The sequence below is a fragment of the Hypanus sabinus genome, chromosome 21, assembly GCF_030144855.1.
Source record: "Hypanus sabinus isolate sHypSab1 chromosome 21, sHypSab1.hap1, whole genome shotgun sequence".
NCBI lineage: Eukaryota > Metazoa > Chordata > Chondrichthyes > Myliobatiformes > Dasyatidae > Hypanus > Hypanus sabinus.
Window position 1 is genome coordinate 3,556,032 of NC_082726.1, and position 24,477 is coordinate 3,580,508.

Here is a 24,477-nt window from a genome sequence, read left to right on the forward strand (position 1 = left end):
CGACGTTCCAGTGTTTTCTCCTTGAACTGTTATCTCCGGACCGACGTTCCTGTGTTTACTCCTTGAACTGTTATCTCCGGACCGACGTTCCTGTGTTTACTCCTTGAACTGTTATCTCCGGACCGACGTTCCTGTGTTTACTCCTTGAACTGCTATCTCCGGACCGACGTTCCTGTGTTTACTCCTTGAACTGTTATCTCTGGACCGACGTTCCTGTGTTTACTCCTTGAACTGTTATCTCCGGACCGACATTCCTGTGTTTACTCCTTGAACTGTTATCTCCGGTCCGACGTTCCTGTGTTTACTCCATGAACTGTTATCTCCGGACCGACGTTCCTGTGTTTACTCCTTGAACTGTTATCTCCGGAGCGACGTTCCTGTGTTTACACCTTGAACTGTTATCTCCGGACCGTCGTTCCTGTGTTTACTCCTTGAACTATTATCTCCGGACCGACGTTCCTGTGTTTACTCCTTGAACTATCATCTCCGGACCGACGTTCCTGTGTTTACTCCTTGAACTGTTATCTCCGGACTGACGTTCCTGTGTTTACTCCTTGAACTGTTATCTCCGGACCGACATTCCTGTGTTTACTCCTTAAACTGTTATCTCCGGACCGATGTTCCTGTGTTTACTCCTTGAACTGTTATCTCTGGACCGACATTCCTGTGTTTACTCCTTGAACTGTTATCTCCGGACCGACGTTCCTGTGTTTACTCCTTGAACTGTTATCTCCGGACCAATGTTCCTGTGTTTACTCCTTCAACTGTTATCTCCGGACCGACGTTCCTGTGTTTACTCCTTGAACTGTTATCTCCGGACTGACGTTCCTGTGTTTACTCCTTGAACTGTTAACTCCGGACCGACGTTCCTGTGTTTACTCCTTGAACTGTTATCTCCGGACCGATGTTCCTGTGTTTACTCCTTGAACTGTTATCTCCGGACTGACGTTCCTGTGTTTACTCCTTGAACTGTTACCTCTGGACCGACGTTCCTGTGTTTACTCCTTGAACTTTTATCTCCGGACCGATGTTCCTGTGTTTACTCCTTGAACTGTTATCTCCGGACTGACGTTCCTGTGTTTACTCCTTGAACTGTTACCTCTGGACCGACGTTCCTGTGTTTACTCCTTGAACTGTTATCTCCGGACTGACGTTCCTGTGTTTACTCCTTGAACTGTTATCTCCGGACTGACGTTCCTGTGTTTACTCCTTAAACTGTTATCTCCGGACCAACGTTCCTGTGTTTACTCCTTGAACTGTTATCTCCGGACCGACATTCCTGTGTTTACTCCTTGAACTGTTATCTCCGGACTGACGTTCCTGTGTTTACTCCTTGAACTGTTACCTCTGGACCGACGTTCCTGTGTTTACTCCTTGAACTGTTATCTCCGGACTGACGTTCCTGTGTTTACTCCTTGAACTGTTATCTCCGGACTGACGTTCCTGTGTTTACTCCTTAAACTGTTATCTCCGGACCAACGTTCCTGTGTTTACTCCTTGAACTGTTATCTCCGGACCGACGTTCCTGTGTTTACTCCTTGAACTGCTATCTCCGGACCGACGTTCCTGTGTTTACTCCTTGAACTGTTATCTCCGAACCGACGTTCCTGTGTTTACTCCTTGAACTATTATCTCCGGACCGACGTTCCTGTGTTTACTCCTTGAACTATCATCTCCGGACCGACGTTCCTGTGTTTACTCCTTGAACTGTTATCTCCGGACTGACGTTCCTGTGTTTACTCCTTGAACTGTTATCTCCGGACCGATGTTCCTGTGTTTACTCCTTGAACTGTTATCTCCGGACTGACGTTCCTGTGTTTACTCCTTGAACTGTTACCTCTGGACCGACGTTCCTGTGTTTACTCCTTGAACTGTTACCTCTGGACCGACGTTCCTGTGTTTACTCCTTGAACTTTTATCTCCGGACCGATGTTCCTGTGTTTACTCCTTGAACTGTTATCTCCGGACTGACGTTCCTGTGTTTACTCCTTGAACTGTTACCTCTGGACCGACGTTCCTGTGTTTACTCCTTGAACTGTTATCTCCGGACTGACGTTCCTGTGTTTACTCCTTGAACTGTTATCTCCGGACTGACGTTCCTGTGTTTACTCCTTAAACTGTTATCTCCGGACCAACGTTCCTGTGTTTACTCCTTGAACTGTTATCTCCGGACCGACATTCCTGTGTTTACTCCTTGAACTGTTATCTCCGGACTGACGTTCCTGTGTTTACTCCTTGAACTGTTACCTCTGGACCGACGTTCCTGTGTTTACTCCTTGAACTGTTATCTCCGGACTGACGTTCCTGTGTTTACTCCTTGAACTGTTATCTCCGGACTGACGTTCCTGTGTTTACTCCTTAAACTGTTATCTCCGGACCAACGTTCCTGTGTTTACTCCTTGAACTGTTATCTCCGGACCGACGTTCCTGTGTTTACTCCTTGAACTGCTATCTCCGGACCGACGTTCCTGTGTTTACTCCTTGAACTGTTATCTCCGAACCGACGTTCCTGTGGTTACTCCTTAAACTGTTATCACTGGACCGATGTTCCTGTGTTTACTCCTTAAACTGTTATCTCCGGACCGACATTCCTGTGTTTACTCCTTAAACTGCTATCTCCGGACCGACATTCCTGTGTTTACTCCTTAAACTGTTATCTCCGGACCAATGTTCCTGTGTTTAAGTGCAGGGGAAGTTTAATCTGCAGTGAAAATTCCTTTTTTTTGTGAGAACTTGAAATGTCAAATGCTCACCCCAGGACTAAATTTACTTCTGTACAAATTGCTCTTTTATTTCAAAAGGGCACTATGTGTGGACGTTCTTTGATGTGCTTTTGTTTTAGGAAGCATGCATGGTTTGTGTCGTTGCTTGTTGCTGCAGCTGCAAACGGTCCTCCTTTGAGTAAATCATAATCACTGGCTAACAAAGCTCTAAGCATAAGGCAGGCCACGGGCAGAGTGCCTGCTATTCTCAAGCAGGGCTTTGTGATGCTGTTGGATCGTACTGCAGTGGAACTGCTGCCCAACAACCAAATTTGACCTTTTAGACATTGTGACAGAGAAGAAAATAATCCAGGCGATGCTAGAGTAAGTCAGGAAATCGTGAGTCATTCTGTTGGATCCATCATAAAACAGTACTTGTACTTGCTCAGTGCTTCTGTTCCACACTAACTGATGAAAGCAGATGGCAGCCAAGTCACCAAGACTTCTTTATGTGTAAAACAATGACTGATTTTAGCAACAGATGATAAAATATATATATAGATATATATCACTCCATAAGATCCGTATTTAATGATATCCAATATTAGAAAATGTACTCCATTTCTCACCTGTACTTGCTTCTGTCAGGCCTGTGCATTTGGGCACCTCCCTGTCTCTATCTTGCTAATAGTACATACCTGCCACTCATTCCGCACTCCTCACCTGCAGCCTATTTGAACCCAGCTCTCATCCACAGTGCTTGTTCACTATCAAACCAGCTGGTCTCAACCAGTTTCTCTGAGCCTTCAGGTACCTTGTTGCCTCTTGTGTTTCGTTTCTGTTTATTGTTTCATCGTCCCTCATGGCCTTTTACTTTGCAGTCTGCTAGTAAAGTTATCGCTGACTGCTAAGTTGTATCCATTGCTCTGTTTTTGGATCAAGCCTCCTCAACATTTGCTGACAGCTTCTCTCTCACTTGCATATTTCTTTTCCAAACTCTCTTATGTCACTCTGTCAGAGTGTGCTTTCCTCTATCTCAGAAATTATCATTAGCTGCTTCTTTCCCATTTATGGAGAGGATTTCAATTGATACAGAGCCCTTTATAACCTCAGAACATCCACACAACCTTTATATGAGGGAGCACATTTGAAATAAGGAAGTGTGGTGCAGGTTAAATGCCACTGGATAGGCTTCTCCTACACTGCAGAATCACATCTGGGTACCAGAATCAAAAAGGACATGAAATTCACAAGTATGTTCCCCAGCAGAGTTCCCCTGCTGAGGTGGGAGTAAAGGAACATGAACGGACAAGGAGCGGAAGTAGCCATACTGCTCTTCAAAGGCTTTTGGTGGAAAGCAATGAAAAACAGAACTGGTTTCACTACTGCAGAGAAGTGTAATGATTGACATTTTGTCAAAGCCTAACAATAATAGCACGCAAAATGCTGTGGGAACTCAGCAGGTCAGGCAGTATCTATGAGAGGAATAAAGAGCCGACATTTCGGGCCGAGACTCTTCATCAGGACTAGAAAGCGAGGGGGAAGAGGCCAGAATAAGAAGGTGGGGGAGGGGAAGGAGTATGAGAGTAATGTCTTTCTGGGCAAAATAAAATTGATACTTTTAGAAGTATACTTCAGTAAGGAGCTAAGATCTTGAGTAGATGTAACAAAGAGGAAATAGCAAAAGAGAATTGTTCTGGCAGTTTGGTACTTGCTGTGCCTGATTCATTTATGTTGCATTGTCAGATTGATTGATTTTATATTTTCCTATTTGTTGCAGTATCTCTCTTTGGAGATGGTTATGTGGAAGTGAGGGAGCCAGGGTCACTGACTTTCAGTAGACTCTCTATGAAGTTCTTGACCAGCAGGCGCAATGGGATTCTCTTCCTGGCTGCAGGCCACAGTAATTACCTGCTGATGCAGTTGCACGATGGAGCATTACAGGTATAGTACTGCAAAAGGTATTCTGCACCTAAACCAAGTCTAGAGACATAAAAAACAGGCAGTATTTTAGATGAACCAATCCCTGGCACTAGTTTATCACACTTTAACAATTATATTGTATGGGTAGTCTGTAATCCACATTGAGTTTACCAATTTACCACCCAGTGTTTTCCTTTTACACTCCTATTGGTCCTCCTAGCTTCTCAATTCCCAGTTACTTGATTTGCCACCTTCTCCATTTCATTCCATCTACCCTATGCAACTGTGCTTTTTCTCCCTTGGCCTACCTTTCTTCATCCTCTCCTCTTTGATTCTGTCCATCATCCTTACTTATCGCATATCATACCATCTTTCCTCTGCTCCCCTCTGCCTTGCTCCATGTGTCCATTGTTGTCCACTTCACCTGGCTGTGGATCACCCCTTCCTCTCACCTCTCTTTCCTTGACACCTTGAGTTGTGACACAGGGTCCTGACCTGAACTGTCGACCATCCCTCAGCTTGCACAGAGGTCGTCTGAGCCACTGAGTTCCTCTGACAGTTGGCTTTACTCTGCAAAATAATTGCCATTCAGAATCAAAATAAGGTTTAATATCACTGGAGAATGTTGTGAAATGTGTTGTTTTGTGGCAGGAGTACACTGCAATACATAATTTTATAAAATCCATAATACAAATTTACAACGTAGTGCAGAAAGAGACCATGGGTTTCATGGGCTCATTGTCCATTCAGAAGCCACTGAGTGTGAAAACAGAAGTAAACCTCTGAGCTCTGTCCCCACAGTCGCCATTTGTTCTTCTGTCCTGAATGGTAATCCAGAACCACGTACATTTTCTGTATGGTGAATGTGCAACTCTAGGGTATCCTCTCTGCTGACATTTATTACTGTCCACATGTTCATCGTAATGGAAAGCATTCCATTACACTCCTCTCTTACCAGGGAATGGATTAAGGTGCCAAGAAAAGAGTAACTTGCCAAAGTGTTCCCAGCAACATTGAAAAGTGCTTGCCACAATTTAGGACAAGGCAGCCTACATTGGTACTCTGCCCATCCTAAACGTTCATTCATTCCCTCCAGAACCAAATTGTAATGATCAGTGTGCATAAAAATCTTGTGCTGTGCAAATTTTTTGCCCAGTGACAGCAGCATGTGTGCACTGAATTTTTAAGTGTAAGTAAATCTGCAGCTACTCTGAGAATAATAAACTACCAAGTCCAGTTTGTTGGTCATTGTTTAAAGGAAATAAAGTAACTGTCAACAGGAACTCAGTCCAATCCAAACTCAGGTTGGAGGAACAACACATTATATACCGGCTGGGTAGCCTCCAACCTGATGGCATTAACATCGACTTCTCTAACTTCTGTTAATGCCCCTCCTCCCCTTCTTACCCCATCCCTGATATATTTAGTTGTTTGTTTGTTTGTTTTTTTTTCTCTTTCTGCCCATCACTCTGCCTGTTCTCCATCTCCCTCTGGTGCTTACCCCCCTCCCCGTTTCTTTCTCCCGAGGCCTCCCGTCCCATGATCCTTTCCCTTCTCCAGCTCTGTATCACTTTTGCCAATCACCTTTCCAGCTCTTAGCTTCATCCCACCCCCTCCGGTCTTCTCCTATCATTTCGCATTTCCCCCTCCCTCCACTACTTTCAAATCTCTTACTATCTTTCCTTTCAGTTAGTCCTGACGAAGGGTCTCGGCCCGAAATGTCGACAGTGCTTCTCCTTATAGATGCTGCCTGGCCTGCTGTGTTCTACCAGCATTTTGGGTGTGTTGTTTGAATTTCCAGCATCTGCAGATTTCCTCGTGTTTGCTTGTCAACAGGAACTTTGATCTCTTCTGGGTTTGATCATTTGCACTCTCATCATCTGCATTGTAACAAAACACACGTAGCAGGCCTGGGGCGGATAATGAAGAATTTTCTCACTGGAGCTTTTGCACACTGTCTGTATGTGATTTGCTTGCTAAATGATGCTTTAAAAAGTCAAGTTTCCAAATATCACTCCACTTCTTCCCATTGCAAATTCTCCAGCGATTTTTGCATTGTGACAGTACATGCTAGTAACACCAGATTCTGTATTGTACACATAAATATTTCTTGTAGCTGCACGTTCCTGATCTCATGAGCTTTCGGTGTAGCAGTTTCTACTGTTTCAGTAAGCCATTCCATTTCAAATGAACTAGCAGTTCTTTTGTGCTTCACATCCTTTGCTTCTTTGGAATTCAATGTGATGAATCAATAATTTCTTCAATAAAACAGTATAAATAAGCCAGTTCTAAAATCTGCAGACAAATCATCACGAGCACCAGGTTGTCAACATCGTCCGCATCAGAAACTGGAAAAGGAAATGTGATTGTATACGATTGTGAGATATACTTAACAAGCCAACGAGGTAGCCAACGAGATAACCTTTCGTGCGCAGTTTTAATTCTTTTGTGTGCTCAGCTTAGAGGGACCATTGTTCGCAACCAGTGTCTGTAGACTGTGACTCATAGCAATTGCTTACTCAACAACTCCTTCACTTTTGTGATCTTCAACACCAAAACAGACAAGATCAGTAGCATAGCATCATCATCCACTTCCCCTCCAAGATTAAAGATCAGCTTTATTTGTCACATGTAGATTGAAGGAGGCAGTGAAATGCATCATTTGCATCAAGGCCCAGCACAGTCAGAACGTGTACTGCGCACAGCCCCCAAGTGTTGCCATGCTGCTGGGGCCAATGTAGCACGCCCGTAGCTCACTGAGCCTAACCCGTACATCTATGGAATGTGGGAGAGAACATACAGAGTCCTTAGAGACAGCAGTGGAACTTCCACTCTGCATGCCAATTGCTGGCGCTGTGAATGCGTTACACTAACTGCTACGCTATCGCAGTTTGGATGAGTGGATTGAAATTGCTGCTCTAGGCAAAGTACAAAGTAAATTTATTGTCAAAGGACATATATGATACCATATACATATCTGAGATTCATTTTCTTGTGGGCATACTCAATAAATCCATAATAGAATCAATGAAAGACCATTTGTTTTTTGTTCCACCAGTGACCAAAAGACAACAAACTGTTCAAATACAATGAGCAAGAAAGAGTAATTATAATAAATAAGCAATAAATATTGAGAACATGAGATGAAGAGTCCTTGAAAGTGAGTTTATAGGTTGTGGGAACAGTTCAGTGATGGGGTGAGTAAAGTTGAGTGAAGTTATACCCTCTGGTTCAAGAGTCTGATGGTTGAGGGTAATAACTCTTACTGAACCAATAATGTGCATACTATGAAAAAGTTGGTACTTTGAGAGAAGATGTACACCGTCGAGAGGAAATGTGTGTGACAGCCTTTCATAAAGGCTAGGGGAGAAAAAAAACAGAGGTCATGGGTTAAGAATGAAGGGGGGAAAGTTTACAGGGAACATTGGGGGGGCTTCTTCACACACAGAATGGTGGGAGTGTGGAATGAGCTGCCAGATGAAGTGGTGAATGCGGGCTCACTTTTGACATTTAAGAAAATCTTGGACAGGTACATGGATGAGATGTGTATGGAGGGATATGGCCCAGGTGCAGGTCAGTGGGACTAGGCAGAAAAATAGTTCGGCGCAGCCAAGAAGGGCCAAAAGGCCTGTTTCTGTGCTGTAATGTTCTATGGTTCTATAAACTATGTGTTAAGATTCCCACTGGATGGTATCTTCACCAAAAGTCAAAAAGGAGACTTGTGACCATTTTCTTAAGTGCCATTGGTGTGAATGATAAAAACTGACCTGCCAGTGACCCCAGCATTCTGGAAGATAATAAATCAACCACACACTTACAGACCTCCTCCCACTCTCATCTCCGTATCCTCACCAATATTCACATTATAGCCATATAACAATTACAGCACGGAAACAGGCCATCTCAGCCCTTCTATTCCATGCCAAATGCTTACTCTCACCTAGTCCCACTGACCCACACTCAGCCCATAACCCTCCATTCCTTTCCTGTCCATATACCTATCCAATTTTACCTTAAATGACACAACTGAACCTGCCTCTACCTCTTCTACTGGAAGCTCGTTCCACACAGCTACCATTCTCTGAGTAAAGAAATTCCCCCTCGTGTTACCCTTAAACTTTTGCCCCCTAACTCTCAACTCATGTCCTCTTGTTTGAATCTCCCCTACTCTCAATGGAAAAAGCCTATCCATGTCAACTCTATCTATACCCCTCATAATTTTAAACACCTCTATCAAGTCTCCCCTCAACCTTCTACGCTCTGAAGAATAAAGACCTAACTTGTTCAACCTTTCCCTGTAAGTTAGGCGCTGAAACCCAGGTAACATTCTAGTAAATCTTCTCTGTACTCTCTCTTATTTGTTGACATCTTTCCTATAATTTGGTGACCAGAACTGTACACAGTACTCCAAATTCGGCCTTACCAATGCCTTGTACAATTTTAACATTACATCCCAACTCCTATACTCAATGCTCTGATTTATAAAGGCCAGCATTCCAAAAGCTTTCTTCACCATCCTACCCACATGAAATTCCACCTTCGGGAACGATGCACCATTATTCCTAGATCACCCTGTTCTACTGTATTCTTCAATGCCCTACCATTTACCATGTATGTCCTATTTGGATTATTCCTACCAAAGTGTAGCACCTCACACTTATCAGTATTAAACTCCATCTGCCATCTTTCAGCCCACTCTTCTAACTGGCCTAAATCTCTCCGCAAACTTTGAAAACCTACTTCATTATCCACAACGCCACCTACCTTAGTATCATCTGCATACTTACTAATCCAATTTACCACTCCATCATCCAGATAATTAATGTATATGATAAACAACATTGGACACAGTACAGATCCCTGAGGCACACCACTAGTCACCGGCCTCCAACCTGACAAACAGTTATCCATCACTACTCTCTGGCATCTCCCATCCAGCCACTGTTGAATCCATTTTACTACTTCAATATTAATACCTAACGATTGAACCTTCCTAATTAACCTTCCATGCGGAATCTTGTCAAAGGCCTTACTGAAGTCCATATAGACAACATCCACTGCTTTACCTTCGTCAACTTTCCTCGTAACCTCTTCAAAAAATTCAATACGATTTGTCAAACATGACCTTCCACGCACAAATCCATGTTGACTGTTCCTAATCAGACCCTGTCTATCCAGATAATTATATATACCATCTCTAAGAATACTTTCCATTAATTTAACCACCACTGATGTCAAACTTACTAGGTTTACTCTTAGAACCCTTTTTAAACAATGGAACCACATGAGCAATATGCCAATCCTCCAGCACCATCCCTGTTTCTAATGAAATATTTCTGTCAGAGCTCCTACTATTTCTACACTAACTTCTCCCAAGGTCCTAGGGAATATCCTGTCAGGGTCTGGAGACTTATCCACTTTTATAATCCTTAAAAGCTCCAGTACTTCCTCCTCTTTAATTGTTATAGTTTCCATAACTTCCCTACTTATTTCCCTTACCTTACACAATTCAATATCCTTCTTCTTAGTGAATACCAAAGAAAATACATTTTTCAAAATCTCCCCCATTTCTTTCGGCTCCACACATAGCTGTCCACTTTGACTCTCTAAGGGACCAATTTTATCCCTCACTATCCTTTTGCTATTAATATAACTGTAGACACCCTTCAGATTTATTTTCACCTTACTTACTACCTCTTATCTTCTTTTAGCTTTTTAAATTTCTTTCTTAAGATTCTTCTTACATTCTTTATATTCCTCGAGCACCCCATTTACTCCATGCTGCCTATATTTATTGTAGATATCTCTCTTTCTCTGAACCAAGTTTCCAATATCCCTTGAAAACCATGGCTCTCTCAAACTTTTAACCTTTCCTTTCAACCTAACAGGAACATAAAGATTCTGTACTCTCAAAATTTCTCCTTTAAATGACCTCCATTTCTCTATTACACTCTTCCCATAAAACAAATCGTCCCAATCCACTCCTTTTAAATCCTTTTGCATTTCCTCAAAGTTAGTTTGATCTCCAATCAAAAATCTCAACCCTGGGTCCAGTCCTATCCTTCTCCATAATTATATTGAAACTAATGGCATTGTGATCACTGGACCCGAAGTGCTCCCCAACACGTACACCCGTCACTTGATCTATTTCATTCCCTAACAGAATATCCAACACTACCCCTTCTTTAGTCGGTACCTCTATGTATTGCCACAAAAAACTACCCTGCACACATTTTACAAACTCCAACCCATCCATCCCTTTTACAGTATGGGCTTCCCAGTCTATGTGTGGAAAATTAAAATTTCCCATAATTACAACCCTGTGCTTACTACAAATATCTGTTATCTCCTTGCAAATTTGCTCCTCCAATTCTCGCTCCCCATCAGGTTGTCTATAATACACCCCTATCAGTGTTACTACTCCTTTCCCATTCCTCAGTTCCTTCCAAATAGTCTCCCTAGACAAGCCCTCTAATCCATCCTGCCAGAGCACCGCTGTAATATTTTCTCCGACAAGCAACGCAATACCTCCCCCTCTTGCCCCTCCGATTCTATCACACCTGAAGCAACAAAATCCAGGAATAATTAGTTGCCAATCACACCCCTCCTGCAACCATGTGGTTTGTAACAGCAGAACGGGAAAAGCCGTGGGAAATTGTAGATGTCAATTGTTACATAACGTAAATTTTCAGGAAACAAGAAAGATCATTTGATTATTCCACAACTCGATCTATTATGGATTCCTTACAAACCATTAACTTCCCAAAAAACTATTTTCCCAGACCACTAAAATGCTTTTATTTATTTTATTTTGTTTGACTTAGAGTTCCAGCATGATAACAGGGCCTCCAGCCCAATGAGCCTGCACTCTTCGATTACACCCATCTGACCAATTAACCTACTGACCCACACATCTTTGGAATATGAAGAGAACTGGCACATCCATAGGAAACCCACACAGCCACAGGAAGAATATACAATCTCCTTACAGACCATGGCTGAAATTGAAATTGAGCCACTGGCACAGCAAGGTGTTACGCTAACTGTAAAGATCACAAGACAAAGAAGCAGAAGTCTGTTTGGCCCATCGAGTCTGTTCCACCACTCCACCATGAGCTAAACTATTCTCCCATCTAGTTCCAATTTCCAGATTTTTCCCCATATCCCTTGATACCCTGACTAATTAGATACCTATCAATCTCCTCCTTAAACACCCTCACTGATTGGACCTCCACAGCTGTATGTGGCAACGAATTCCATAAATCCACAGCCCTCTGGCTAAAAAAATTTCTCCTCCTCTCTGTTTTAAATGGGTACCCTCTAACTCTAAGACTGTGACCTCTTGACTCATCCACCAAGGGAAACAGCCTTTCCACATCCACTCTGTCCAACCCTTTCAGCATTTGAAATGTTTTAATGAGATCCCCTCTCATTCTTCTATACTCTAATGAATACAGTCCAAGAGCCGGCAAACGCTCCTCATATGTTAGTCCCTGCATTCCAGGAATCATCCTGGTGAATCTTCTCTGAACTCTCTCCAACATCAGCACATCCTTTCTAAAATAGGGGGCCCAAAACTGCACACAGTATTCCAAATGGGGTCTCACCAGTGCCCCATAGAGCCTCATCAACACCTCCTTACTCTTATACACTGTTCCTCCTGAAATGAATGCCAACATAGCATTCGCTTTCCTTACTGTCGATCCAACCTGGTGGTTAACCTTTAGGGTATCCTGCACAAGGATTCCCAAGTCCCTTTGCACTTCTGATTTTTGAATTTTCTCCCCATCTAAATAATAATCTGCCTGATTGTTTCTTCTTCTAAAATGTACAACCATACACTCTCAACATTGTATCTCATCTGCCATTTCTTTGCCCACTCTCCTAAACTAACTCCCTGCAACCTTTCCGTTTCCTCAACGCTTCCTGTTCCTCCACCTATCTTGGTGTCACCCACAAACTTAGCCACAAAGTCATTTAATCCATAATCTAAATCGTCGATATATAGTGTAAAAAGAAGAGGCCCCAACCCCATGAAACACCACTAGTAACCGGCAACCAACCAGAGTAGGATCCCCGTATTCCCGCTCTTTGCTTTCTACCCATCAGCCAATGCTCCACCCATTCCAATATCCTTCCTGTAATTCCTTGGGCCCTCATCTTATTAAGCAGCCTCTTATGTGGCACCTTATCAAAGGCCTTTTGAAAATCCAAATACACAACATCCACACCCTCTCTCTTGTCAATCTTATTTGAGATTACCTCAAAAAATTCCAATAGGTTGGTGAAGCAGGATCTTCCCTTTATGAAACCACGCTGGCTTGGGCCTATTTTGTCATGCACCTCAAGGTAATTCATAATCTCATCCTTGAGGATCGACTCCAATAATTTTCCAACTACCGATGTCAACTAATAGGTCTGTAATTTTCTTTTTGCTGCCTCCCCCCTTTCTTAAACAATGGAACTACATTTGCAACCTTCCAGTTCTCCAGAACCGTGCCAGAATCTACTGATTCCTGGAAAATTATTTTCACTGCCTCCACAATATCCAAAGCCACCTCCTTCAGAACCCGTGGATGCACTTCATCCAGTCCAGGAGACTTACCTGTCCTTAGTCCATTTAGCTTCTCAAGCACTTTCACTCTAGTAATCTTGACTGTACCTAATTCTATTCTCGAGACCTCTGGCTATCAGGTATGTTGCTAATGTCTTCCACTGTGAAGACTGATGCAAAATACTCATTTAGTTCCTCTGCTATCTCTTTGTTACCCATTATTCCTGGATTTAGTTGCTTCAGGTGTGATAGAGTAGGAGGGGCCAGAGGAGGAGGTGTTGCATTGCTTGTCCGAGAAAATCTTATGGCGGTGCTTTGGAAGGATAGATTAGAGAGCTCTTCTAGGGAGGCTATTTGGATGGAATTGAGGAATGGGAATGGTGTAGTAACACTGATAGGACTGTCTTATAGGCCACCTAATGGGGAGCGTGAGTTGGAAGAGCAAATGTGTAAGGAGATAGCAGATATTTGTAGTAAACACAAGGTAGTGATTGTGGGAGATTTTAATTTTCCACACGTAGATTGGGAAGCTCATTCTGTAAAAGGGCTGGATAGTTTAGAGTTTGTGAAATGTGTGCAGGATAGTTTTTTGCAACAATACATAGAAGTACCGACTAGAGATGGGGCAGTGTTGGATCTCCTGTTAGGGAATGCGATAGGTCAGCTGACAGATGTATGTGTAGGGGAGCACTTCGTGTCCAGTGATCACAATAGCATTAGCTTCAATATAATTATGGAGAAGGACAGGACTGGACCTAGAGTTGAGATTTTTGATTGGAGAAAGGCTAACTTTGAGGAGATGCGAAGGGATTTAGAGCGAGTGGATTGGGTCAAGTTGTTTTATGGAAAGGATGTAATAGAGAAATGGAGGTCATTTAAGGGTGAAATTATGAGGGTACAGAATCTTTATGTTCCTGTTAGGGTGAAAGGAAAGGTTAAAGGTTTGAAAGCACCATGGTTTTCAAGGGATATTAGAAACTTGGTTCAGAAAAAGAGGGATGTCTACAATAGATATAGGCAGCATGGAGTAAAGGGATTGCTCAAGGAGTATAAAGAATGTAAAAGGAATCTTAAGAAAGAGATTAGAAAAGCTAAAAGAAGATACGAGGTTGGTTTGGCAAATAAGGTGAAAGTAAATCCGAAAGGTTTCTACAGTTACATTAAAAGCAAGAGGATAGTGAGGGATAAAATTGGTCCCTTAGAGAATCAGAGTGGTCAGCTATGTGTGGAGCCGAGGGAGATGGGAGAGATTTTGAACGATTTCTTCTCTTCGGTATTCACTAAGGAGAAGGATATTGAATTGTGTAAGGTGTGGGAAACAAGTAAGGAAGTTATGGAACCTATGACAATTAAAGAGGTGGAAGTACTGGTGCTTTTAAGAAATTTAAAAGTGGATAAATCTCTGGGTCCTGACAGGATATTCCCCAGGACCTTGAGGGAAGTTTGTGTAGAGATAGCTGGAGCTCTGATAGAGATCTTTCAGAAAACGGGGATTGTGCCGGAGGATTGGCATATTGCTCATGTGGTTCCATTGTTTAAAAAGGGTTCTAGAAGTAAGCCTAGCAATTATAGACCTGTCAGTTTGACATCAGTGGTGGGTAAATTAATGAAAAGTATTCTTAGAGATAGTATTTATAATTATCTGGATAGACAGGATCTGATTAGGAGGAGCCAGCATGGATTTGTGCGTGGAAGGTCATGTTTGACAAACCTTATTGAATCTTTTGAAGAAGTTACGAGGAATGTTGACGAGGGTAAGGCTGTGGATGTAGTCTATATGGACTTCAGCAAGGCCTTTGACAAAGTTCCACATGGAAGGTTAGTTAAGAAGGTTCAGTCGTTAGGTATTAATGCTGGAGTAATAAAATGGATTCAACAGTGGCTAGATGGGAGATGCCAGAGAGTAGTGGTGGATAATTGTTTATCGGGATGGAGGCCGGTGACTAGCGGGGTGCCTCAGGGATCTGTTTTGGGCCCAATGTTGTTTGTAATATACATAAATGATCTGGATGATGGGGTGGTAAATTGGATTAGTAAGTATGCCGATGATACTAAGGTAGGAGGTGTTGTGGATAATGAGGTGGGTTTTCAAAGCTTGCAGGGAGATTTATGCCAGTTAGAAGAATGGGCTGAACGTTGGCAGATGGAGTTTAATGCTGAGAAGTGTGAGGTTCTACATTTTGGCAGGAATAATCCAAATAGTACATACAAGGTAAATGGTAGGGCATTGAGGAATGCAGTGGAACAGAGAGATCTAGGAATAACAGTGCATAGTTCCCTGAAGGTGGAGTCTCATGTAGATAGGGTGGTGAAGAAGGCTTTTGGAACGCTGGCCTTTGAGTACAGAAGTTGGGATGTAATGTTAAAATTGTACAAGGCATTGGTAAGGCCAAATTTGGACTATTGTGTGCAGTTCTGCTCACCGAATTATAGGAAAGATATCAATAAATTAGAGAGAGTGCAGAGACGATTTACTAGGATGTTACCTGGGTTTCAGCAATTAAGTTACAGAGAAAGGTTGAACAAGTTAGGTCTCTATTCATTGGAGCGTAGAAGGTTGAGGGGGGATTTGATCGAGGTATTTAAAATTTTGAGAGGGATAGATAGAGTTGACGTGAATAGGCTGTTTCCATTGAGAGTAGGGGAGATTCAAATGAGAGGGCATGATTTGAGAGTTAGGGGGCAGAAGTTTAAGGGAAACCCGAGGAGGTATTTCTTTACTCAGAGAGTGATAGCTGTGCGGAATGAGCTTCCTGTAGAAGTAGTAGAGGCCAGTTCAGTTGTGTCATTTAAGGTAAAATTGAATAGGTATATGGACAGGAAAGGAGTGGAGGGTTATGGGCTGAGTGCGGGTAGGTGGGACTAGGTGAGATTAAGAGTTCAGCACGGACTAGGAGGGCCGAGATGGCCTGTTTCTGTGCTGTGATTGTTATATGGTTATATAATTTCTCCAGCATCCTTTTCAATAGGTCCTATATCTACCCGTGTCACTATTTTACTCTTCATGTATTTAAAAAAACTCTTAGTGTCCTTTTTTATGTTAATTGCCAATTTCCTTTCATAATTCATCTTTTCTTTCCTAATGACTTTCTTAGTTTCCTTCTGTAAATTTTTAAAATTCGTCCAGTCCTCGGTTTTCCCACTAATTTTTGCTTCCTTGTACGCTGCCTCTTTTGCTTTTATTTTAGCCTTAACTTCTCTCGTTAGCCACATTTGTGTCATTTTTCCTTTTATGATTTTCTTTTTTCTTGGAATATATTTTTTCTGCACTCTCCTTATTTCTTGTAGGAATTTCATCCAGCTCTGCTCTACCGTCTCTCCATCTAGCTTGCTTTTCCAATCGACTTGGGCCAGTTCCTCTGTAATTTCCTTTGTTCCACTGAAATATTGATACATCTGATACCAGCTTCTCCTTTTCAAATTTGAAACTGAACTCGATCATATTATGATCACTACTTCTCGATGATCCATTACCTCTCGCTCCCTAATCGCCTCAGGTTCATTACACAGCACCCAATCCAAAACAGCCGATCCCCTGGTGGGCTGATGGACAAGCTGCTCCAGAAAGCAATCCCGTAGGCATTCTACAAACTCCCTCTCTTGAGATCCAGTACCTTCCTGACTTTCCCAGTCCACTTTCATATTAAAATCTCCCATAATTATCTTGACATTTTCCTTCTGACACGCTTTTTCTATTTCCAGCTGTAACTTGTAATCCACATCCCAGCTGCTGTTTCGAGATCTGTACATAACTGCTATTAGTGTCTTTTTATCCTTGCCATTTCTTAACTCCACCTATAAGGATTCTACCTCTTCTGATCCTATATCCCTTCTTTCTAGTGATTTGATATCGTTGCTTACCATCAGGGCCACATCACCCCCTCTACCTACCCTCCTATCTTTCCTACACACTGTATCCTTGGACATCAGCTCCCCATCACATCCATCAATTAGCCATGATTCAGTGATGGCCACTATGAGATATCTTTTAACCTGTAGCTGTACATCAACGTCATCCACTTTATTTCTAATGCTATGGGCATTTAAGTACAGTACATTTAGATCATTATCTGTTACTGATTTTCCTGTATTTCTATTGCACAGCAGGTTATCCTGTCTATTCACCTACCTGTCCTTCTTGCCATCTTTGCTGCACAGTATCTTTGACTTATTTCTATTTTCCTCTTCCTCAACCCTAACACCCTGGTTTCTTTCCCCCTGCCAACTTAGTTTAAACCCTCCCTAACAGCTACATTAAACAATCCTGCCAGGATATTAGTACCCTTTGAGTTCAGGTGTAACCCATCGTTTTTGTATATTTCATACCTCCCCCAAAATAGATCCCAATGATCTAAGAATTTGAAGCCCTGCTCCCCACACCAGTTACTTAGCCACACATTCATCTGCTTAATTCTGCTATTCTTACCATTATTGGCACGCGGCTCAGGCAATAATCCTGAGATTATTACTCCGGAGGTCCGGCATTTCAATTTTCTTCCTAGCTCCCAGTAATCTTCCTTCAGGGCCTCCTCTCTTTTTCTGTGTATGTCATTGGTACCAACATGTACCAAGACTTTTGGCTGCTCGCCCTCTCCTCAGAATACTCTGGACCCGATCTGAGATATCTCGCACCCTGGCACCAGGGAGGCAACACACCATCCGGGTATCCTTGTCCGGCTCGCAGAATCTCTAGTCTGTTCTTCTCACGATGGAATCCCTATAACCACAGCATTTCTCCTTGATTTCTTTAGCACAACTCTGGGCAGAGTGCCAGAGTCCCGTTCGTTGTGGTCTTCCTCCGTCAGGTCAACCTCTCCAACAGTATCTAAAACTTTATATTGATTCCTGAGGGAACTGTCACAGAGGTGCTGTCCACTATCACTAAACTCAGTCACTGACACAGCAAAGTGTTACACTAACTGGAACTTGATGGTCTACCAGCACACGGAGATGTCCGTGGTGGAATGTTGCTGACTGGCACATTCTCAGCTGCAGGAGTACGTGCTGAGGGACGCACTCAAACTTGGTGCAGCCGCCCCAAGGGCCCAGTGGGGAAGGACCACAATTTAAAGGTCTTCTCCTGTGGGAGTTGAGGAGCAGAGGTATACCACTCAAAAAGGGTATGTAAATAAGGAGTAACAGAGTGCCACCTGGGTGGCAAAAGTGTGGAAATGTAAAGACCGCAATGGAAAACATTTGTAAAGGATTGAGAATGGTTTATTGTATATGCTTTTATTTTTAAATAAAGTATATTTAGTTTAATAAAAATAAAAAAACACAAACTGTAAACTGGGTCACTGGCACAGGAAAGTGTAACACTAACTGTAAACTGGTCACTGGCACAGTAAAGTGTAACACTAACTGTAAACTGGGTCACTGACACAGTAAAGTGTAACACTAACTGTAAACTGGTCACTGGCACAATAAAGTGTAACACTAACTGTAAACTGGGTCACCGACACAGTAAAGTGTAACACTAACTGTAAACTGGGACACTGACACAGTAAAGTGTAACACTAACTGTAAACTGGTCACTGAGACAGTAAAGTGTAACACTAACTGTAAACTGGGACACTGACACAGTAAAGTGTAACACTAACTGTAAACTGGGTCACTGGCACAGTAACGTGTAACACTAACTGTAAACAGGTCACTGACACAGGAAAGTGTAACACTAACTGTAAACTGGGTCACTGGCACAGTAAAGTGTAACACTAACTGTAAACTGGGTCACTGACACAGTAAAGTGTTACACTAATTGTAAACAGGTCACCGACATACGAAAGTGTAACACTAACTGTAAACAGGTCACTGACACAGTAAAGTGTAACACTAACTGTAAACAGGTCACTGACACAGTAAAGTGTAACACTAACTGTAAACAGGTCACTGACACAGTAAAGTGTAACACTAACTGTAAACTTTTTTTTATTACAAAATCCTTTATTACAAATTTCGGTGCTATACAATATATACAAAACAGTGGCAAACACAATTACTGCACTACAAATAGACAATAGACATTACACCAGAATGTTGCCATCTCTATCTACGATGGCATTTACACCCCGCGGAGCCCAACGGTCTCGAAACTCCTCCAAGGCCGCTGTGGACTGCGCGTGTTCCTTTTCAATAGTTACCCGGGCACGAACATACTCCCTAAACATTGCCAGGCAGTCTGCCCGGGGAGATCCTCCCGCCACCCGTTTCCAAGACCCACGGATGGCGGAGTGTAACACTAACTGTAAACAGGTCACTGACACAGTAAAGTGTAACACTAACTGTAAACAGGTCACCGACATACGAAAGTGTAACACTAACTGTAAACAGGTCACTGGCACAGTAAAGTGTAACACTAACTGTAAACTGGGTCACTGACACAGTAAAGTGTTACACTAATTGTAAACAGGTCACCGACATATGAAAGTATAACACTAAATGTAAACAGGTCACTGACACAGTAAAGTGTAGCACTAACTGTAAACAGGTCACTGACACAGGAAAGTGTAACACTAACTGTAAACTGGGTCACTGACACAGGAAAGTGTAACACTAATTGTAAACAGGTCACCGACATAGTAAAGTGTAACACTAACTGTAAACTGGGTCACTGGCACAGTAAAGTGTAACACTAACTGTAAACTGGGTCACTAGCACAGTAAAGTGTAACACTAACTGTAAACTGGGTCACTGGCACAGTAAAGTGTAACACTAACTGTAAACTGGGTCACTGACACAGTAAAGTATAACACTAACTGTAAACTGGGTCACTGACACAGTAAAGTATAACACTAACTGTAAACTGGGTCACTGGCACAGTAAAGTGTAACACTAACTGTAAACTGGGTCACTAGCACAGTAAAGTGTAACACTAACTGTAAACTGGGTCACTGGCACAGTAAAGTGTAACACTAACTGTAAACTGGTCACTGGCACAGTAAAGTGTAACACTAACTGTAAACTGGTCACTGGCACAGTAAAGTGTAACACTAACTGTAAACTGGGTCACTAGCACAGTAAAGTGTAACACTGACTGTAAACAGGTCACTGACACAGTAAAGAGTTACACTACATGCCACCCTAATCAATGACAGAAAGTTTAACGTTCCTGTATATCTGCTCATTCTGAATGGACAATGAACCCATGAACATTACTTCACTTTTTGCTCTATATACTTAATTTAATTTTATATCTATTTTCTTACCATAATTTATATTAATTATATTAATTATTAGGCATTGCAATGTACTGCTGTTTCATAACAACACATTTCATGACATTTACCAGTGATATTAACCCTGATTTTGATTCTGATTCTGACTGTCTTCTATTCCTTAAACCATCTAATTTTTTCTGAAAACGCCCCATTCCATGTATAAAGCAGTCACAGTCACATGAAATAAATGTTCTGTTAGATTTGAAACAGAAGAATATTTATATGAATTGAGTCATTTTTCTGTTTTCTGTGAAGTCCACACCCAGCTTAGACTAAACACTGTGTCTCCGCTGATGGTTTTGCCAGTCTGGGTCAGGACCACATTGGGATCAATGTGGCCCTGTCTGCGTTGATGGCTAGTGTCTGTAGGTGTTCACACCTGCAGTGAAAGCAGTTCACTCTGTATCTTGGAAACTGGACAACTGAGCAACCAGCATTTCACCAGCCCTTTAGAGGTGCAACACTGGACAGACCCTTCCAGCCTAATGCCCAGCAAACCACTAGTTTAACCCTAGCCTAATCACAGGGCAATTTATGATTACCAACTAATCTGCATGTTTTTCAACTGTGGGAGGAAACTGGAGCACCCGGAGCAAACACACCCATTCCAAGGGGAGGACGTGCAGACTCCTTACAGATGACTTGGATTTGGACTTCGAACTCTGACATTCACATCTGTAATAAGATCATGCTAACCTCTACACTGTCGTGGTGCCCATTTATCAGTATCAGACTCAGCTTCAATATCACTGGCATATGTGGTTAGGAATGTTGTTTTGCAGCAGAAGTACATTGCACTTTATGATGATAAAACATAGAACATAGAAAACCTACAGTACAATACAGCCCTTCGGTCCACAAAGCTGTGCCAAACACGTCCTTACCTTGGAAATTACCTAGGGTTACCCATAGCCCTCTATTTTTGATGGTGGGGAACAAACTTTCCTACAATGTTGAGTGTGAGGCTCCTGTACCTCCTCCCTGAAGGTAGCAATGAGAAGAGGGCATGTCCTGAATGATGGGTGGTGGGTGGGGGTGGGTACTTAACGATGGATGCCACCTTTTTGAGGCATCACCTTTTGAGGATGTCCTCGATGCTGGGGAGGCTGGTGCCCATAATGGGGCTGGCTGAGATTACAACTTTTTGCAGCCGTTTCCGATCCTGTCAGTGCCCCCCATACCAGATGGTGACACAGTCTATTAGAATGCTCTGCTTCGTACATCTGTTGACATTTGTTGTCTTTGGTGACAACCAAGACTCCTAAAACTGGTGATGAAGTTTAGCCACTGTCCTTGTAATTGCATCAAAATACTGATGAAAGATAACTGGGGCAGCACAGTAATGTACCAGTTAGCGTAACACTTTTACAGCGCAAGCGACCCAGGATCAATTCCCGCCGCAGTCTGCAGGGAATTTGTTCTCTCTGTGACTGCATGGGTTTCCTCCGGGTGCTCTGGTTTTGTCCCACATTGCAAAGGCGTATGGCTAGTAGGTTAATTAATTACATGGGTGTTACTGGGTGGTGTGAGCTCATTGGGCGGGAAGGGCCTGTTACCGTGCTGTATATCTAAATAAGTTAAAAAATAAAATAATTTTAATGAGAGGCTCACTCCACAAGGTGTGGCTATGTGAAGATATGTGGAATTTTTGCAAGGTAACCGAACAAGATGATTGAATTACTCAATAACCTAGCAACGAACAAAGAAGCACTAAATATCTGCTAATAAACTGGTATAAATAAGTTCAATTTAAGACAAATGTTGAGGAAATAGGAAAGGATTTCCCATATATAACTGCCCTGATGTTTGTGCAGAGAGTCTGTATTTGGCCCGATACCCCAATGTTTTAGTGAGGCCATTTCTCAATTTGTACGAAATTCAGAGGCAAAGAATGTAACAGTCTTGTGCTACTATGTGCACAGCCTACCTAATCATCAGCTGGAGGAAATGTTACTTGATGACTGATTTCACCTTTTGATGATTAATTTTACAGAGATGTGCTGTTCACCTGAAGCCAGTTTTACTGGGTCAGATAAGGAGTTTATTTGCAGAAAGATGAATTGAGGTTTGGGGACTTCCAGGCACGCCAATCTCTGCAGCAGACAGTCAGATCCTGCTAAGCTCTATTGGTGCCTGCAACTGAGGACTGCTGCCGCAGTGTTGTATGTAGAATAAACAGTCTAACCACTATTAGTAATTATTTATATTTAACGTTCAACTAAAGTCAAGGCAGAAAACACAGTTCCAGCATTCTGATTGCTACCTTGGGAACCCAAACATTGCCTATAAAACTATCCCTTGTGTGGGAAGTTTAACAGGAAAATTATCCATCTCCTATTGAACCAGGGCTAGCTATGAGAAAAGCTGATAAAGAACAGAACATTGCAGGCTTAAGAAACTTAATTAAAGTTGCTTGACTTTTCCCTTCAGTTAGTTACACCTCATCACCCCTACCGTCCACAGGCCATAGGCCGTCCACAGCAGCTCACCAGAGTTCTCTATCCTGGGCCAGTCTTTCGAGTTGTCCCAGGGTGTAGCACAACTTCCTGCTATATCCTTCTGTAGCTCTAGGATTTTAGAGGATTGGAGTTGCTAGCACCATGTCCACCATCCTCCTTTCACTGCTGGGCTTGGAACCATCTGTGGCCGAGTTAGCTAATACAGTGAAACACCAATAATCTGACATGTTTGGAAATTAAGTGGAGGCAGACTAGAATGCATGTTTTCTTTATTAATGCACCCACATGTTTTAAATTTGCTTTTATTTATATGTTACATGGTTTTTTTATAAATGGTACATTAAAAGGGAGCATGGTATTGGGTATCCAGTAAGTTGAATGGGAGCACGGGGATCAGTGAGTGGGAGAAAGGCTCGGAATTGGGGCCCAGTCTGTAGAAGGTAGATTGGGAAGTGGAGCTCAGATCAGTGGAAAGGAGATTGGGATTAGGGCCATAATCGATTAATGGAATATTGGAAAGTGGAGCATTGATCAACAGAAGGCAGATTGGGAACTGAAGCGCTAATTGATTGAAAGGAATGTGGGAAGAGGAGCCCTGAGCTGTGGAAGAGAGACTGGGAAGTGGAGCTCCCATCTGGGGAAGGGAGGTCAAGAAGAGGAGTGCTCATTGGTGGACTGGAGATCAGGATGTGGGGCTCTAATTGGTGGAATAGAGATTTGGTAGTGAGGCCCTGATCAGTAGAAGGAAAATTGGGAAGTGCAGCCCAGATCGGTGGAAGGAAGGCCAGGTTGAGGAGCCCTAGTCAGTGAAAGGGAGTTTAAGAAGTAGAGCAACAATTGGTGGAAAGGAGATTGGGAAGAGTGAAGAAGATCAGTGGAAGGGAGATCAGGAAATGGATCCCCATTTGGTGGAAGGGAGTCTGGGAAGTGTGGTCCTGATAAATGGAAGGGAAATTGGGAAGAGGGGCCCCAGTCAGTAGAAAGAAGATTCGGCAGTGGGGCTCCAATCGATAGAAGGGAGACTAGGAAGTAGGACACTGACCAGTAGAAGGGAAGTCAGGCTGTGGTGAACGGGAGGGAATGTGGGAACCAGGCCTTGGTCAGGAAGAGGGGAGCTCAGTAGAGAGCAACTACTGAGCCAGATGTCCAACTATCAATATTTCTGTATAATCAGTTAGCAGTGGATCCTGTATATCCAGTAAACATTATCTAATGAAACTGAGGTACTCAAAGTTAAATCTTTGGTTTATTGAAGTGCATTATAGTCAATCCCTCTAGGTCTCTGATTTTTAGGCCACTTTCTACTTCTCCTGCCAGATCATAGAGTCAGAGCACTACAACACAGAATATGTCCTTTCAGCCCATCTAGTCTGTACTGAGCCATTATCCTGCTTCCATACCCCTCCTATCCATCTACTTATCCAAAGTTATCTTAGGTTTTGAAATCCACCACTTGCACTGGTAGCTTGTTCCACACTCTCACCACCCTTTGAGTGAAGAGGTTTTCACCTTATATTTCATATTTCATGTTCCATATTTCACCTTCCAGTTGTAGTCTCACCCAACAGTGGAAAAAACCTGCAGGATCATCTCTGACTTTGGCATTAAGGAGATATACCCCC

At 42.6% G+C, this 24,477-nt stretch overlaps 1 protein-coding gene across 2 annotated transcripts in view; it reads left to right on the top strand.

Moving 5' to 3' along the window:
• LOC132378751 (chondroitin sulfate proteoglycan 4-like) overlaps positions 1-24,477 on the top strand; it is a 217,291-nt gene that overhangs the window by 95,314 nt on the left and 97,500 nt on the right. For both annotated transcript variants that reach the window (XM_059945884.1, XM_059945885.1), the window contains exon 2: positions 4,483-4,646. In XM_059945884.1, coding sequence (XP_059801867.1) covers positions 4,483-4,646 — 164 coding nt within the window. The remainder of the gene's footprint in view (positions 1-4,482; positions 4,647-24,477) is intronic.